General features: G+C 41.8%; 1 protein-coding gene across 1 annotated transcript; it reads right to left on the reverse strand.

Annotated features, from left to right (window-relative positions):
- Positions 1–5,122: 5,122 nt before the first annotated feature.
- LOC139566786 (uncharacterized) lies at positions 5,123–15,491 on the reverse strand. Its single transcript, XM_071388098.1, has 5 exons — positions 14,794–15,491; positions 14,292–14,422; positions 14,030–14,113; positions 9,023–9,134; positions 5,123–8,799 (listed from the first exon to the last, which is right to left on the reverse strand). The coding sequence occupies exons 1-5, from the start codon at positions 15,068–15,070 to the stop codon at positions 7,832–7,834; spliced, it is 1,572 nt and encodes a 523-aa protein (XP_071244199.1). The 5' UTR covers positions 15,071–15,491; the 3' UTR covers positions 5,123–7,831.
- Between the last annotated feature and the right edge of the window lie 3,434 nt (positions 15,492–18,925).

Raw genomic sequence — 18,925 nt, forward strand, 5'->3', positions numbered from 1 at the left:
CATGCAATCCTGGCTCTGTATAATACTGTACGTTTCCTTGAATGTGTTCTGGACCTGGGGACTGTGAAAAGAACCATGGTGGTATGTCTGGTGTGGTAAGTGTGCGTGTGTCCGTGCTGTGTGTAAGTTCACTATGCAAACAATTTGGAATTTTGTTACACATTCATGTTTGTTATAAAAACAAGAAGTGATGCAGTCATTCCTCAACTCTTAGACAAGAGAGACTGGCATGCAGAGTATTGATATTAGCCCTCCGATTACAATGAAGAGCAAAAAGTGCCACTCGGTTCTGGGCTTAACTAGGTCGTTCTTTGCAGCACTTGACCATATAACTGGACAATAATCAAGATAAGATCAAACTACAGCCTGCAGGACTTGTTTTGTGGAGTGTGGTGTCAAAAAAGCAAAGCATCTATCACAAACAGACCACTCTCCATCTTTACAACCATTGAATGTATATTTTTGGACCATGACAGTTTACAATCTAAGGTAACACCAAGTTTACTGAACAACAATATAAATGCAACATGCAACAATTAAAAAGATTTTACTGAGTTACAGTTCATGTAAGGATATCAGTCCAAAAAATGTATTTAAATGTGGATTTAACATGACTGGGAATACAGATATGCATCTGTTGGTCACAGATACCTTTAAAAAAAGTAAGGGCGTGGATCAGAAAACCAGTCAGTATCTGGTGTGACCACCAGTTTCCTCATACAGCACAACAGCTCCTTCGCATAGAGTTGATCAGGCTGTTGATTGTGGCCTGTGGAATGTTGTCCCATTCCTCTTCAATAGTTGTGTGAAATTGCTGGATATTGGCGGGAACTGGAACACGCTGTCAATGAGTATGCATACTCAATGAGTGAGTATGCAGGCCATGGAAACTGGGACACTTTCAGCTTCCAGGAATTGTGTACAGGTCCTTGCGACATGGGGCTGTGCATTATCATGTTTGTTATAACAACAACAAGTTGATGGAGGCGGATGAATGGCACGACAATGGGCCTCAGGATCTCGTTACAGTATCCCTGTGCATTCAAATTGCCATCGATAAATGCAATTGTGTTGTCCGTAGCTTATGCCTGCCCATAGCATTACCCTACCGCCACCACGGGGCACTCCGTTCACAACATTGACATCAGCAAACCGCTCGCCCACACGATGGTTTGTCTGAAATCTGCCTGGTACAGTTGAAACCAGGATTAATCTGTGAAGAGCACACTTCTCCAGTGGCCATCGAAGGTGAGCATTTGCCCACTGAAGCAGGTTATGACGCCGAACTGCAGTAATGTCAAGACCCCGGTGAGGACGACGAGCACGCAGATGAGCTTCCCTGAGGCGGTTTCTGACAGTTTTTGCAAACCCACTTGCAAACCCACAGTTTCTTCAGCTTGTTTTAGACAATTCCACAGGTGAAGAAGCCAGATGGGGAGGTGCTGGGCTGGCGTGTTTTTTTAATTAAAAAAATTATTTTACCTTTATTTAACTAGGCAAGTCAGTTAAGAGAGTCACCAACCCTGATCCGGGAGCACCCCCCACCACCCCCCCACTGAGTAGCATAGCTAGCATAGCGTCACAAGTAACTTGTAGCATCTAAATATCATTAAATCACAAGTCCAAGACACCAGATGAAAGATACAGGTCTTGTGAATAAAGCCACCATTTCAGATTTTTAAAATGTTTTACAGGGAAGACACAATATGTAAATCTATTAGCTAACCACGTTAGCAAAGGACACGATTTTTTTACTCCCAACAGTTTTTTCCTGCGTCAGTAGCTATCACTAACTCGACTAAATAAAAATATATATAGCCACTAACCAAGAAACAACTTCATAAGATGACAGTCTGATAACATATTTATGGTATAGCATAGTTTTTTGGGGGAAAAATGTGCATTTTTCAGGTATAAATCACAGTTCTACATTGCAGCTGCAATCTGAAATAGTGCTGACCCAGCCAGAACAATTACAGAGACCAACGTCATATAACGAATTACTCATCTTAAAACATTTCAGAAAAATACACAGCGTACAGATATTGAAAGCCCAACATCTGGTGAATCCAAACAATATTTCAGATTTATTAAATGTTTTATAACGAAAACAAAATGTAGCGCTAAATTAGCATAGCTATACCAGGCAGATTCGGCTGGGCGCCCACAGCCAGTTCACATGCACAACAGATATGATATAACATCGTAAATTGGGTCTTACTATGGCTGATCTTTCATCAGAATGTTGATCAAAGTGTCCTTTGTCAAGATGAGTCGTTGGTTCCGTTCAGAATTGTTCCTTTCCCACTCCATTTAGCACAGGTACTGGTCGAGTGGCACGGATCTCTCAAACGTAAATAAAATCAGACAACGGAACACCGCAAAACTCCCGAAAAAATTCAAATAATCTGATTAAACTATATTGAAAAAACATACATTACGATGATATGGTCACATGTATCAAACAAAATTCGACACGGAGATAGTTTTCATCCATAACGCCAGCAAAACAGTACACAATCGCAGCTCCAACTCGTGCAAATCAGAAAACCGGAAGTTGTCGGTCACGCCAAAGAAATAGGTCTTATTTCACGTCAGTACCAGATAAACAAAGAATTTCTCCTCTGACGTCCTCTTGACACCCAGAGGAAGGCGAATGAAGTGTGTTTCTGGTCATAGGGGTCATGACCATATATAGGCAGAGCGTTGAAGCGAGCATAGACTTCTTGCATTCTACTTCTTGGTCAGGGAAAGTGCTGTCAAATGACTTGTGTATCACTCAGAGACAAAATTGAAACGGTTTTAGAAACTAGAGATTGTTTTCTTTCCAATGGTATTATTTATATGCATATAGTAAGAGCAATAATTGAATAAGAGGCAGTTTAATCTGTAGAGCAAATTATGCTAATGGGAAAATAGCACCCCCTGTATTCTCAAGAAGTTTTAAGAACTTAAGAACAAATTCTTATTTTCAATGACAGCCTAGGAACAGTGGGTTAACTGTCTTGTTCAGGGGCAGAACGACAGATTTGTACCTGGTCAGCTCGGGGATTTGAACTTGCCCAACGCTCTAACCACTAGCCTACCCTGCCGCCCCACTGCGTTTGTAAGGCCGGTTAGACATACTGCCAAATTTTCAAAAACAACATTGGAGTTGGCTTATGGTAGAGAAATGAACATTCAATTCTCTGGTAACAGCTCTGGTGGACATTTCTGCAGTCTGCCAGCTAATTGCACGCTCCTTCAAAACTTGAGACATTTGTGGCATTGTGTTCTGTGACAAAACTGCACATTGACAAGTGTGGCCTTTTATTGTCCCAAGCACATGGTGCACCTGTGTAATAATCAAGCTGTTTAATCAGCTTCTTGATATGCCACACTTGTCAGGTGGTAGATTATCTTGGCAAAGGAGAAATGCTCACTGACAGGGATGTAAACCAATTTTGGCACATTTGAGAGAAATAAGCTTTTCGTCCGTATGGAACATTTCTGAGATCTTTTATTGCAGCTTATGAAACATGGGACCAACACTTTACATGTTGCGTTTATATTTTTGTTCAGTATATGGTTTTGCTCAACTGAAACTGGATACTTACATTCTGTTTTGGATTTGAACGCGTTTCATTTTTTAAACATAATTGAATGAAAAAATACAAGTATGTTTAAAAAATGTCTTTGGGTTGTTTGTATGAATATCTCCCCCCCAACATCGGTTCAGTTTTTTGTTTTTTTCCTGTTTCTATCCCACACAGTAGGTGGCTAACTAAATTAAGCGCTCGTATTGCGTACAGATTTCTAGCACCTGAAACATGCCGCACAAGATGAAAATACATCCACGAGATCGTGCACGTGTTTACATGGTTCTGTATTACCAGCGCTTTGAAAAGTTGATGTAATTATACTTTTAGGTGGATATATTGTTTCCAGTGGAGATTTTAGCATGTAAATCTTGGTTGGGCAAAAAAAAGAGAATATAAGCAGACAATGAAAGCTCTTACAATATTTGATGATTACATTTCTCTAAAACAGGTTATAGGCTACATGTGCACCACCAAGTCAGAACAGTTGGCTAAATTATGAGGGGGAAAAGGGACCAAATTATTAGGGTGAGGCACATAGGCTACTAACAGCTTACTACACAACATGTACTTAGTATTACTTTCTTAGCTACTGTACAGTATACATATCTCCCTGGCATATTACATAATTTATGCATCAGCATACAAGACATTTTTGGACTCACCTTGTTGTGCTATGCTCACTTGAACAGGAAGGTGGCGCGACGGTCTTTCGTGGGAAACTTTTGTCATCAAACTTTGTCATCAAAGTCTGGCATTCTCTGGATTTATGGTGCTTTCAAGACAACTGGGAACTCTGAAAAAAACTATGTTGAATCATGATGACATCAGTGATCTTCAGGTTGGTGCTCTAGAAAGATGCCCGAGTTCCCGACTTGCAATTCTGAGTTGGATGACCATTCAAAACGTATTTTCACAGTCGGAGCTCGTTTTTTTCCGAGTTCCCAGTTATCTTGAACTCTGAAGTCTGATATTTCCCTGTTCTGAGTCTCCAGCGGGGCAGAAGTCATGCTGGATTGACAGAATGGCCAATGTTGAATATTTATAATTTTAAGCTTGGTCTCTGGGTTGAAGAGACCCTTAAACCCAGACTTGGACCACACACCCACTCCACTAAATAGCAGGCTAGTGATTGCTTTGCAATGCTTGCAGTTAGCCACTGATTCCTTCCAAACCACTCATTGTTGAATTTGCAATTTTCCAACTTGCTGAGTAATGTTTATGTCCAATGGCCAATGAGCACCGATAAGTTTTATCTATAATTTCTCTTCATATGAGCCTTCTTGGATGGGCACTTCTAATGTAACTCTATTGCAGCACCCAAGGGGCTTGCATTTTCCAGCTCTACCCTTAGATTTTGCGGTGATGTAGTATCCCCATGAGTGACAGAACACTGAGCCAATCACGGCGCAACTAGAGAACATTACCCCTACGCTCCGTATTTTCCGCTGGCTGACCAACCATCACAGAAAGCACTGAGCTAGGCTGAAACACCTGCATTTTGGAGCTGCCTTACTCAAGAAAGCAAAAAAGAGACCATGTTTGTATGCGGCTTTATTAACTCAATTATTTATTTATTTTACATTGTTTGCAAACTGATATGTGACATGTATTAATGCCAAAATAACATGCAAAACAGGCACAAAAAAAGAGCCCCAACTGTTTTTGCTAAACGAAACACTGCATGGTCGTCGTCTACGAGTTTACAGATCTCTGCCACGGCTGCATTCGTTTGTACCTCCATGATGGAGGCTATTTGAGTGTGAAAAACCATACAGTTAGCCAATGTTAGCAGACCACTGAGAAGCCAGCAAGAATAAGCATGACCTAGCAAGAATAATGCAGCATTCAGGTCCTAGTCGGAACTTGGAAACTCTGACATTTCCGGCTTACTAACTCATTGTAGAAAGATTATCCACACCCAACTCTCGTATCCCTTGCAGGTATCTAACAGCATGTTGCAATACAATGCAAAACAGCAACAAATTATATATTCAGATGGTTGAATTTGCTAAATGTACTGCATTTCAGCTTCATTTCAGCAGAGCATGTGGTCATGAAAGAGAGTTTAGTTCACATTCCTCTGTTGTAGACAACAGATCCCACGGGATTTTCCCCAATTAGAAAAAGGAGATAGACAGTCAACGGACTTAACTGGGCTGTGAAGGGCGAACTGACGGGGCTGGAACTACGCGGTATACCAACGATAGCCTACACTGCTATTATGACAAACAAAGAAAAGGACAGTGTCATGCTTACGCAGGTGAAAGATATTTTAAACCAACAAAAATTATTCTACAAGGAGCTGTTACAACTGAAGGAAAATAGCTTCAAAAGCTTTGTCCAAATACTGGTAGATTCAAGAATGGACGATCTGACCAGAGAGGTCTCCGACCTGAAAAACAGCCTGCATTTCTCCTAGGGAGAGCTTGATGAGTTGAAACAAAGACGGCAGCAACATAACTAACTCTGAGTCCAAGAGAAAAGACAACAACACTGTCTGTGAATAAATGTTAATAATGATAGGGAAACGGTAGTACCTAGAAGGACACTCAAGGCAAAATAATCTCTACTTTGCAAATTCTTCCACTGCAAATCTACCATTCCAGTGTTTTTACTTGCTATATTGTATTTACTTCGCCACCATGGCTTTTTTTGCCTTTACCTCCCTTTTCTCACCTCATTTGCTCACATTGTATATAGACTTATTTTTCTACTGTATTATTGACTGTATGTTTGTTTTACTCCGTGTGTAACTCTGTGTTGTTGTACGTGTCGAACTGCTTTGCTTTATCTTGGCCAGGTCGCAATTGTAAATGAGAACTTGTTCTCAACTTGCCTACCTTGTTAAATAAAGGTTAAATAAATTTTAAAAAATAAAAAATGTGCATAATAGCAAAGTTAACAAGCATATTGGTGTCGAGAATAATGCAGGAGGCAGCAGCAGAACGAGGAGATGAGAAAACAGCCCTTGCCTTATTGTCTTCAGAAAAGTGAGGAGAGGAAACCCGAACTTAATTAGGTTTATAATCAATAGCCTAACTGTTAAATGTGCCTGGCTTTATAAATCATCAATATACCTACAGAAATAAGACAGAGCCTGCTTTTGTTTCCGGTTTGACTGTTTGTTTAATAGCCTAATGGCGCTCAATTAAAATAAAATAATTTGCTGTCATGTTAACAAAGATATATAACCTAAAAACAGGAAAGGTCAAAGTAAAATGGACATTATGGAATGGACTATCAGCAGCATACCACCCTGCATACCCCTGCTGGCTTGCTTCTGAAGCTAAGCAGGGTTGGTCCTGGTCAGTCCCTGGATGGGAGACCAGATGCTGCTGGAAGTGGTGTTGGAGGGCCAGTAGGAGGCACTCTTTCCTCTGGTCTAAAAAATATCCCAATGTCCCAGGGCAGTGATTGGGGACACTGCTCTGTGTAGGGTGCCGTCGTTTGGATGTGACGTTAAACGGGTGTCCTGACTCTCTGAGGTCATTAAAGATCCCATGGTACTTATCGTAAGTAGGGGTGTTAACCCCGGCGTCCTGGCTAAATTCCCAATCTGGCCCTCAAAACATCACCGTCACCTAATAATCCCCAGTTTACGATTGGCTCATTCATCACCCTCCTCTCCCCTGTAACTATTCCCCAGGTCATTGCTGTAAATGAGAATGTGTTCTCAGTCAATTTACCTGGTAAAATAATGGAAAAAATTAAATAAATATCACAACTGTTGTCCTGGAGTTTCACCCCATTGTCATGATCAGTATAAGTAAACATGAATTAAGGCATTATCATTTCCTCATCAAAACAACAGGACAAGGTTGTCCCACTCATCAATGAAGCATTGTAGTATACCCCAACCATGACCATATCATCTACTCCAGGGGTAGGCAACTAGACTCAGCTGCGGGCTGAATCTTTCTCGGAGCGAATGGTCAAGGGGATGGAAAATAATTATAATTTGTACACTGCAAAATGACCACAACTAAGCCCAAAGAGATTGTATTGAAAAATAACAATAATTTCATACCTTGATTACATTGAGATACTTTTTTTTATTTGTGGGAATACTTTAAGCTGAATTCCTGGTCTTTTTTTTTAACCAAAAACAAATCGCCTAAATCCTGTTGCTAACCCCTGATCTTCTATGTCTCATTATTTCTTCAGTTCAGTTCAGTTCACCTCGTCCACTTCCCTACTATATCCAAAACCAACAGAATTAGTACTAAGTAGTAGTACTACGTTACATGTCACTATATATGGGCCGTGTGCATTTTCTGTTGGTGTACCCTGAGGTAGCTCCTTTCTGAGAACCTCTTCCCGCAGTGTGTACAGGTGAATGGCCTCTCTCCCGTGTGGACTTTCAGGTGCATCTTCATATGGTGCTGGCGGGAGAACCTCTTCTCACACTGGGGGCAGCTGTAGGGTTTCTCCCCTGTGTGGACCCTCTGGTGCCTCTTCAGGTTGGACGAGTCTGAAAAACTGGCCCGGCACAGGTGGCAGCTGAAAGGTTTCTCCCCTGTGTGCATCCTCTGGTGGATCTCCACCTGTTTGGGCAAACGGAAGGCTTTCCCACAAAATGAACACGGAAAGCGTTTCTCTTTGGCGCTGCCACTTTTACCGATTTCGTCTCTACTACTCTCATTTGTCAATGGGCTTGTGCAGCCATTTAATGTTGAGGCACTGGCATTGTCTGAGGTCTGGTTTAACATTAGAAGAGTGTGAGGAGGATGAAGGCCAGGGAGTGTCTGTGTTGTCTCAGGATCCATGTTCCAGTTGATAGATCCTATAGAAGGCAGGCTGAAGGCAGCATCTGTTAGGGGGTTAACCTGAGGCGCCATCAGTCTCTCTGAATCACAACTATAGGAGCAGGACGGAGCATCGCTAGCCGAGTCAGTGTCTGTTCTCTCCAGCTGCATACCGACACCTCCCCGTCCCCGCAGACAAAATCTACGCCTCGCCCTGGTCTCAGCCAGTCTGTTGTCACGGAGACTAAATTCGGTTGTTGTTTTGTGTTCGACAGTCTGTTTCTGGTTGTGGTTAACAGTGTTGTTCCCCAGCCCAGAGTTGAAGACGCTGTCCCATCCACTGACCTCCACTATGTCGCCTCTAGTCCTGGCCTGCTCAGTGATGTCGTCCCCCGGGCCATTGACTGCACCCGTCTGGGTCTGGGAATCCAAAATGGCCTCCCAGTCTCCTCTGTTCGCCTCCAGCCAACCACCTCAGGAAGCGGTTAGAAAATAGATATTAAAAACATGGCAGAGAACTCTACATATGGAGTCTGACTCAATTACCTGGTCTAGTTCATACATTGTGTTTTTTTGTATGTAAACATGACTTCATTTTATGAATGAAGAAAATAAATAAATAATAATAGCCAGGTGCATCGCTATTCCCATTGAATATCTATTATTGTATGTAGGCTATATGTATTTCTCCCTTACCTTGTTCCCCCATCTTTAGTCCACTCAGCAGATCAATGCCCTCTGGTTCGTCTTCTATCGTCTCCTCTTTGACCAGCAGCAGATCAGGCTTCCCATCCTCCACATCTATTGACTGTAAGAGATACAGAGTGAGAGGATGTTGGATCAAGAAATCTGATATGAGCACCCTGCTATGGAGCATCTTCTGATTGGGCAATGAGGGACTGCTATGAGTACTATGCAAACGTGCTAGTTGATTTGATCACTTGACACTCTTTATTGGTTTGCTAATTCAAAGGCATGGTCCCACTATTAAGACAACATTAATCAAGATTTGGGCTTGTATCCACAAAGCGTCTTAGACTAGAAAATTGGTCGTAAGTGCTGAGAATAGAGACATTTTACTACTACTCTTATGGGTAACAATAAAAGCTGTGCATGAAGCCTCTTCTAGTTGACAAATATTTAGGACTCCTCATGAATTGTCCTAACCAGTTAAGAGTTATCAGCAGGTATCTTGATTATAAGAAAAGGCAGAGAGTCAGTGGCTCCTGCACCACATGCAATTGCTTTGGAGTTGATAGAATAGTTAGATATTTCTATATGATCAACCCATAAATAATCTACTCTGAACAAAAACATGAACGCAACAATTTCAAAAAATTTACTGAGTTACAGTTCATATAAAGAAATCAATCAATTGAAATAAATGTATTAGGCCCTAATCTATGGATTTCACATGACTGGGAATACAGATATGCCTCAGTTGGTCACAGATACCTCAAAAAAAAGGTAGGGCCGTGGATCAGAAAACCAGTCAGTATCTAGTGTGACCACCAGTTGCCTCATGCAGCGCGACACATCTCCTTCGCAAAGAGTTGATCAGGCTGTTGAGTGTGGCCTGTGGAATGTTGTCCCACTCCTCTTCAATGGCTGTGCGAAGTTGCTGGATATTGGCAGGAACTGGAACACGCTGTCGTATACGTCGATCCAGAGCATCCCAAACGTGCTCAATAGGTGGGTGACATGTCTGGTGACTATGCAAGCCATGAAAAAAAACGGGGACATTTTCAGCTTCCAGGAATTGTGTACAGATTCTTGTGACATGGGGCTATGCATTATCATGCTGAAACATCAGGTGATGGTGGAGGATAAACAGCACGACAATAAGCCTCAGGATCTCATCACGGTATCTCTGTGCATTCAAATTGCCTTCGACAAAATGTAATTGTGTTAATTATCTATAGCTTATGCCTGCCCATACCATAACCCCACCACCACCACCACCACGGGGCACTCTGTTTACAATGTTGACATCAGCAAACAGCTTGCCCACATGACGCCATACACATGGTCTGTGATTGTGACACCGGTTGGACGTACTGCCAAAATCTCTAAAACTATGTTTGAGGCGGCTTACGGTAGAGAAATTAACATTCAGTTCTCTGGCAACAGCTCTGGTGGACATTCCTGCAGTCAGCATGCCAATTGCACACTCTGTGGCATTGTGTTGTTTGACAATGCTGCACATTTTAGAGAAGGGCCTTTTATTGTCCCCAGCACAAGGTGCACCTGTGTAATGATCGTGCTGTTTAATCAGCTTCTTGATATGCCATACCTGTCAGGTGGATGGATTATCTTGGCAAAGGAGGAATACTCACTAACAGGGCTGTAAACTAATTTGTGCACGTTTGAGGAATAAAATAAAATAAATTGTGCATATGGAACATTTCTGGGATCTTTTATTTCAGCTTATGAAACATGGGACACAATTTACATGCTGTGTTTATATTTTTGTTCAGTATAGATCAACATGCAACAGTAGGCTATCTTTTGCGCTTTTGACAATGATTTTACATGAGGCCTAAGTCACATGATATGCCTAAATACGGATAACCACTAGGCTAATAAATAATAACATTTTTCTTTTGATTATTCAATTAACATACATCATGTTATTTCAAGTTATGAGTTGGGCAACTGATTTATAAGCAATTGACAGCATCTAGGGCCTATGCGTTTGGTGATTAATGACCTTTCAAACGTTTTATGACACATTGTCGGCAGGTGAGTTGATGCCTAGTCTACTGTGCCAAAGGTAATTTAGAGAGTTGTTAAAAGGGAGTGATGAGTGTGTTGATATAACAGCAATCCAAATTCTAATTTTAACAACCATACTGTATGATTCAGTACAATATGCCTATCACATCATTAAAAAAATCAGAATTTGTAAAAAAAAATAAAAATAAAAAGAAGAAAAAAAAAGATTATGGATGCCAACATTAGGAAAGAATTAGGAGAAGGAAAAGTTGTCGTGTCAGGTGAAAGTTATAAAACGTTTTACCACTGCAACATTTGACGGACAGTTACATTCACCGTTGTAGTCTGAAGCGTGCTATAGCATTCAAAGCTGGCGATGCCTCATTGCGATAGTTTATACCCCATCATTTGCAACAATGTTAATGAGCGTCATCACCGTCTTTCCTTTGCAGTAACTCAAACTGTCGTGATCACCAGCAGAGAAACTTTTATGAGTTAATTTTACTCCTGGCTCAGAGTTTGTCTGGGGAGTGTCAAGAACATCATCCTAAAACCTACTCTGAGCTGGGAGTTTTTATTGGTCTGAAACAGGTTTTAAAATGATTCCTACGACCTTTTCTGAGATGGTTTGTGGATATGGGCTCTGTGCAAGCTTCACACAACCACGGTGAATGTGACTGTACATCACATGTTGCAATGGTAAAACGTTTGATCTCATTTTTGTCTGATAAAATCAATTTGCCTACTCTTAATTCTTGGCAAATATGTTGGCATGCATAACCTGAAGGTTGAAGCAGAATTTTTATAATTGTACCGTTATATCAACACACTCGTCACTGCTGTTTAACAACTCGCTTTGGCTCAGTTGTCATGAAATCACATGCCGAAAGTGTTGCATAAAATGTTTGAAAGGCCTATAATTTTTAAAATGTTTGAAAGACCTATAATTTTCCTCGAACACTGTTACGGATACAAGTATTCTGTGTGTATCCTGTGTGTTTCTTTTCTCTCCTTCTCCCCTACTCACAGGTGACAATCATCATTCCCCAATCAGTCGCTAAACAGAAGACACCTGCTCTTTTCTCCTACCCAATCACAGTCCCTTTCCCTTGGTTTAAAAACCCTATCAGTTGTGTTCTCTGGAGCTCGATCTCTTTGTGTAGCCATCTCTCTGTAAATGCCATATGTTTGTAGATCTCTTGTGTGGTTTAGCATCTACATGTCACTTTGTCCCCACCTGTGAGTATTGTGTTTGGTTATGGTGTTTGTTTGATGGTGGGAAAAGGGAGTAACCAGACAAGTTGCCCTTGGGCATACACTACCCATAGGTAAACGTTGTTAAATACACTAGTTAGACCTGGGCGGACCACCCACTGTATTTTTGGTTAGTTAGTTAGCTGTTGGTGAAGTAGGCTAGTCTAACTTAGGGGTATTTTTGGATACTTATTATTTCTTTCCTTGGGTCTAGCTCAGCCCCTTTTCCTGCCCCCCTTTACCGTGTGTTTAGAAATAAACCCTGAGTGTTTGACGGTAATTAAGTTGTCTGTGTTATCTCGTTCTCACCGTTACTTTGTCACTGTTACACTTTGCATGAGTTATGTTATGGGTCTCGTTACCATCCCCCCTAGACTGTCGGGCCAAAGGGATTCGTAACAAACACAATCAAACACAATTTCACAACTTAAAAGGCATTCCCCATTTAGCTATATTTTTTAACAATGTGATATTGCACTCCAAAGGGATATCTTAAAATAACATGTAGGTTACTTAAAAAATAAAAATGTGATTCTTTATTAGCCTATGTGGTTATAAGAATTTAGGCATATCATGTGAATCATTGTTGCATGTAGGTCTAGATTATTTATGGATGTATCAATATTAACATTCTTTCAACAACTCCAAAGCAATTGCATGTGGCGCAGGAACCACTGACGCTGCATTTTTCTATTATCAAGGCACCTGCTGGTAACTCTTAACTGATTAGGACAGCTCAAGGTGTCATTAATTCACTACAGCGCCTTTGGAAAGTATTTAGACCCCTCAACTTTTTCCACATTGTTACAGCCTTATTCTAATATGGATTACATTAAAAAAACAATTCCTCAGCTATCTACACACAATACCCCATAATGACAAAGTGAAACTATTTTGTTCTAAGAACCTCTTCCCACAGTGTGTACAGGCGAACGGCCTCTTCCCCGTGTGGACCTTCAGGTGCATCTTCCTATGGTGCTGGTGGGAGAACCTCTTCTCACACTGGGGGCTGCTGTAGGATTTCTCCACAGTGTGGACCCTCTGGTGCCTCTTCAGGTGGCCAGCCTGGGCTAAGTGCATGTGACACTGGGTACAGCTGAAGGATTTCTCCTGTGTGGAACTACTGGTGGAACCACCTTCTGGAGGCAGCTGAAGCCTTTGTTACAGAACATGCAGAGGAACCGTTTATCTTTACTACGACCCGATGTGGTTTCCTCTCCCAAAACCTGGGCTCTAGCCCTGTCATTTGAGTTCAATACCTGATCGAAAAGGCCATGTGAAGCTAAGCTTTCCATGTAGTGTAAGAAGTCTCTGTCCTGTCAGTGTCCATCTCCTAGGTGGCTATCTGCATTCCACTTTATCTACGACCAGACCCCCCCCCTTTTTTATCTAGGCACCCTTCAGTGTATATACTACTACTGTACTGGTTCCAGTCCCCTCTAGACAGATCAGTCTGTCTTTAAACCCAAGGATATGTTGCCAGGTCCATCTCTGTAGTGTAAGAACAAGACAGATCATCAACACCAGTGTATAACGCATCACCATCTACACAGGAATTAACAGCCCTTTGGCTCTGGTGAAATATCGGTAGATACTGAGCCGGGAGCAGGAGGACAGCCCAGTCTCCCCAGCCCCTCTGGGTCTGATCCGTGGACAGATCCGGTGCGCAAGAGAGAGCCTGTGTGTTTCAGTTAAAGTCTCTGACATTAGGATGGCGTTCGGCGTGCCACTGACCTCCGTGATGTGTCGTGGGTCCTCTTCTTCAGTCCTCTCCTGCTTGACCAGGGACAATCCTCTAGGACTTGCAGCCTCTGCATCCTGACACAAGAGGGGAGGTTATTACCGGTACATGAGTAGAATTGGATAACAATGTCATAGGGAAGTCTCACAAGCTCCGCTATGGCAAATAAATAAGGATGTACATGTAAGCAAGTGAATAGCTGAGGGGAGTCTTTCTGAAATGAACTGGCCACATTTGATGTACTATTACACTAACCTCTATCACGATAACGTGCTGGGTTGAGGTTCCACTCCCCTCATCAACAGTGATTGGTTGGTCATCGCTCCATGTATTGTGTCCCGCTGGCTTCACAAAGCTCCTGTGGCCTCCAGTGAGATGTCCTTCACCTGAGAGTGTGATTGGGGGGGGAAAGACGTGGTTAGGTTAGGTACTGTCAATGCTGAACGCTATATTGTACAATATTGAGTTTTGACACTGTCTAGAATTGACCAGAATGTAAGGTTACACTTTGCATAACTTCTTGATATACTATTTATAGATTGATTGATTATGTTCCATTCATCATATTGTTTTCAATTAGTAAATGCAGTAAATCAAGAATATGGTTAGAATATGATAGTGTCTTTGTGCAAGATAGCTAAGTAATCAGGGGAATTATTGCATACTATCCAAAAACTGACCAAGACCCAATTATGATTAACACATCTAGTCACACATGTGCACAGGGTGCCCCGCTGCCTCGGCCTGCAAAATGTACCTCTTTCCATTCCTCTGTTTCGGTCGAGGATCTTGACACTACTTGGACGTCTGGAGAGTGCGCGCTCTCGCGTTGTCCTCTCTGCGCGCTCCCGTGACACCTTTAGCTCCAGTAGCTGTAGTTTCCTCCGCAATGCCCTGTTTTCTTTTTGGCTATGAGTTATTTCCAAACGAAACACTGCATAGTCGTCGTCTACGAGTTTACAGATCTCTGCCACGGCTGCATTCGCTAGCACCTCCATAATGGAGGCTATTTCAGTGTGAAAAACCATGGCCATTGTTTGCTAACGTTAGATGTTATCCATGTAACGCCAGCTTTTATCAACCAAGTCCTGTCTCCAACGCGAATAAAAGACTACCTGGCGTAAGTATGTGATGCTGAGCAGTTAAATTAGTAATATTTTGAATTCCATCGTGTTAATGGCCTAATAAAAAAGCTAACGAGAAAATGGTTCTTGGTCATGTTTACGTCCGTACTTATCTGGGTTTTAAATGGCGGTTGGCAACCAACAAGTTGCATTACCGCCACCAATTGGACTGGAGTGTGAGTCCATTACACGTTATACAAAAAAAATGGGGAAAAGGAAAGAAAACGTCCCAACCCACGAACCCCCACAGTGGAGACCAATATTTCTATACTATATACTAACCCAAGATAGACCAGAGCTTGTCGTTTCCGATGGGGGCAAATGAATCATAGTGGGCGGAACAAGGAGGTAGGCAGAGCCAAGCACAAGCTAGTGAGATCCTATTGGTGCGTTCTAGCACTTATTTGCCTATTTCCGTTAGGGGACGCATAGTCTGAAGTGCGCTCGTGCAATAACTCAATTCTAAACAACGCATTTTTGGGGGAAACTTTGGCAAAGAGTAAAGTCTACAAAACACAATCCACTCTGTTACAGATTCTAGTTCTGGAAACAGAAAACTGTATGGAGATCAAATGTTTAATAGATGAGAAAATTTGCTGGAAAATCCATATTGCTCCATCTTCTCCCACTTCTGGCCACTGGGCTTCCTCTCATCACCATATTTGGAAGTGAGTGGAAATGCCAACCGGATGCTTCACATTAATACATATGGTGAAATATCTGGCTCATTGTTCTATCTGTGGTGGCGGTGTTATTATACCTAAAACCTAGCGGTCAAACGGGGAAATGGTTCCAATCGTTTTTCAACCATTCATTTTTCCCCTTGAAGATTTTAGAAACATTTATAACAAGGGATGTGTTTCGTGTAGCATTACCCTGGTGTGATGTTTTGATAACCATGTAAATCTCCCGGACATGGTGAATTTGATCAATATTCAGCTCTATTTTCTCTGATTCTAAAATGCTAATTAGCATCAAAGTAGACATCATGCAAGACTACAAATCCCTGCACATCATATCTAGCTGGCACCTTTGCTAACAGGTAAATTAAGAAATTTAGCCAATTTATTCAATACTACATTTAGCTATCATTGGATAGGTAATCCAGAGATTCTTACCGTTGCCTCGATTTTGCAGTCTCGTCCAGATCATCATGACATTTGTAGTTATTTATGCCACATTAGCAGCCGATTAGCATTTCATTTGTTGCGGGGTAAATACAGGCGAATATATTGATAAAAGTCAACTTTGTCCGAGAGATTTACAGTGCCTTCGGAAGTATTCAGATCCCTTGACTTTTTCCACATTTTGTTACAGCCTTATTCTAAAATGTATTATTATTTTTTTCCCCCTCAATCTACACACAATACCCCATAACGACAAAGCAAAAAAAAAAAAATTAAATGTTGCTAATTTATTAAATATAAAAACTGAAATATCACATTTACATAAGTATTCAGACCCTTTACTCAGTACTTTGTTGAAGCACCTTTGGCAGTGATTACAGCCTTGAGGTTTCGTGGGTATGACGCTACAAGTTTGGCACCTGTATTTGGGGAGTTTCTCCCATTCTTCTCCAGATCCTCTCAGGTTGGATGAGGAGCCTTGCTGCAAAGCTATTTTCAGGTATCTCCCAAGATGTTCGATGGTGTTCAAGTCCGGGCTCTGGCTGGGCCACTCAATGACATTCAGAGACTCCTGCTTTGCCTTGGCTGTGTGCTTAGGGTCGTTGTCCTGTTGGAAGGTGAACCTTCGCCCCAGTCTGAGGTCCTGAGTGCTCTGGAGCAGGTTTTCATCAACGTTCTCTCTGTACTTTCTCTCGATCCTGACTAGCCTCTCCCAGTCCCTGCTGATGAAAAACATCCCCACAGTATGATGATGCCACACATGCTTCACTGTAGGGTTGGTGCCAGGTTTCTTCCAGACGTGACGTTTGTCATTCAGGCCAAATAGTTCAATCTTGGTTTCATCAGACCAGAGAATCTTGTTTCTCATGGTCTGAGAGTCCTTTAGGTGCCTTTTGGCAAACTCCACGCGGGCTGTCATGTGCCTTTTACTGAGGAGTGGTTTCCGTCTGGCCACTCTACCATAAAGGGTTGATTAGTGGAGTGGTGCAAAGATGGTTGTCCCTCTGGAAGGTTCTCCCATCTCCACAGAGGAACTCTAGAGCTTTGTCAGAGTGACCATCGGATTCTTGGTCACCTCCCTGCACTGTCAACTGTGGGACCTTATATAGACAGGCCTGTGCCTTTCCAAATTATGTCCAATCAATTGAATTGACCAGTTATCAATACGTAATGCCAGATTAAGCCTACACGAAACACAGCCCTTAATTATTATAACAAAAATGTACCCCCTTTTTCTCCCCAATTTTGTGATTACGATCTTGTCTCATTGCTGCAACTTCCCAACGGGCTCGGGAGAGGTGAAGGTCGAGTCATGTGTCCTCCAAAAAATAACACGCGAAGCCGTGCTTCTTAACACCGCTTGCTTAACCCGGAAGCCAGCTGCACCAATGTGTTGGAGGAAACACTGTTTACCTGACGACCATAGTCAGCCTGCTGGCGCCCGGCCAGCCACAAGGAGTCACTAGAGCGCCCGGCAAAACTCTTCCCTAACCCGGACAACGCTGGGCCAATTGTGCGCTACCCTATTGGACTCCCGAGACCAGCCTGGGATCGAACACAGTTTTTTTGTACACATGACAGGAGTTTACACGTTTTTGTTCCAGCCTTTCACTAATACCTCGTTCAACTAATTGTGGTCTAAATTGTAGACCATGAATAGTTGAACATGGTGTTTGTGCTGGGCAGAAAATAAAAACTTTAAATACCAACCATATACAGTGCATTCAGTAAGTATTCAGACCCCTTTTTCCACATGTTGTTACGTTACAGCCTTATTCTAAAATTGATTAAATGTTGTTTTTTTTAAATCTATGGCAAGAACTGAAAATCATCAACAACAAATTTGATAGAGCTTAAAGAATTTTGAAAAGAATAATCGGCAAATGTTGCACAATCCAGGTGTGGGAAGCTCTTAGAGGCTTACCCAGAAAGACTCACAGCTGTAATCGCTGCCAACAGTGCTTTACAAAGTATTGACTTAGGTGGTGAATACTTGAGATATTTCTGTATTTAATTTTCAATAAATTCACACACGTAAAAAAAAAAAAACATGTTTTCACTTTGTCATTATGGGGTATTGTGTGTAGATGGGTGAGAAAACAAATATATTTAATCCCTTTTGAATTCAGGCTGTAACACAACAAAATGTGGAATAAGTAAAGGGGCATGAATAATACTTTCTGAGGGCACTGTACCTCTCGTGGTGAACGCCAATCCTGACTCTGTCTGTATTCGTGGGGTAACCATGAGGTAACTTTTTTGTTGATAAGATAAAGTTAGGGATGACATGCAAACAACAAATGCTGAGCCTTCATATTCATGCTTAACGGACCAAATAATGAAAGACAAGCACTGTAGCAATTTTGAGTTCAGCAAAGTGGATGTGGAAGAGATGAGTGTTGGTATCTATAAATAAAGACAAGCTGGATGGGAAATTGCTGAGGTTGGTAGTGGAATAGATTGCGACTCCTGTTTGCCACATCTTCAATTTAAGCCTAGAAGACGGTGTGTGCCCTCAGGCCTGGAGGAAGGTTAAGGTCATTCCGCTGCCCAGAAATAGCAAAGCACCCTTTAATTGTTTAAACAGCCGACCAATCATCCTTTCACCAGTTTTTACCAAGCTTTTAGATAAAAAAAA

The sequence above is a fragment of the Salvelinus alpinus genome, chromosome 39, assembly GCF_045679555.1.
Source record: "Salvelinus alpinus chromosome 39, SLU_Salpinus.1, whole genome shotgun sequence".
NCBI classification, from domain to species: domain Eukaryota; kingdom Metazoa; phylum Chordata; class Actinopteri; order Salmoniformes; family Salmonidae; genus Salvelinus; species Salvelinus alpinus.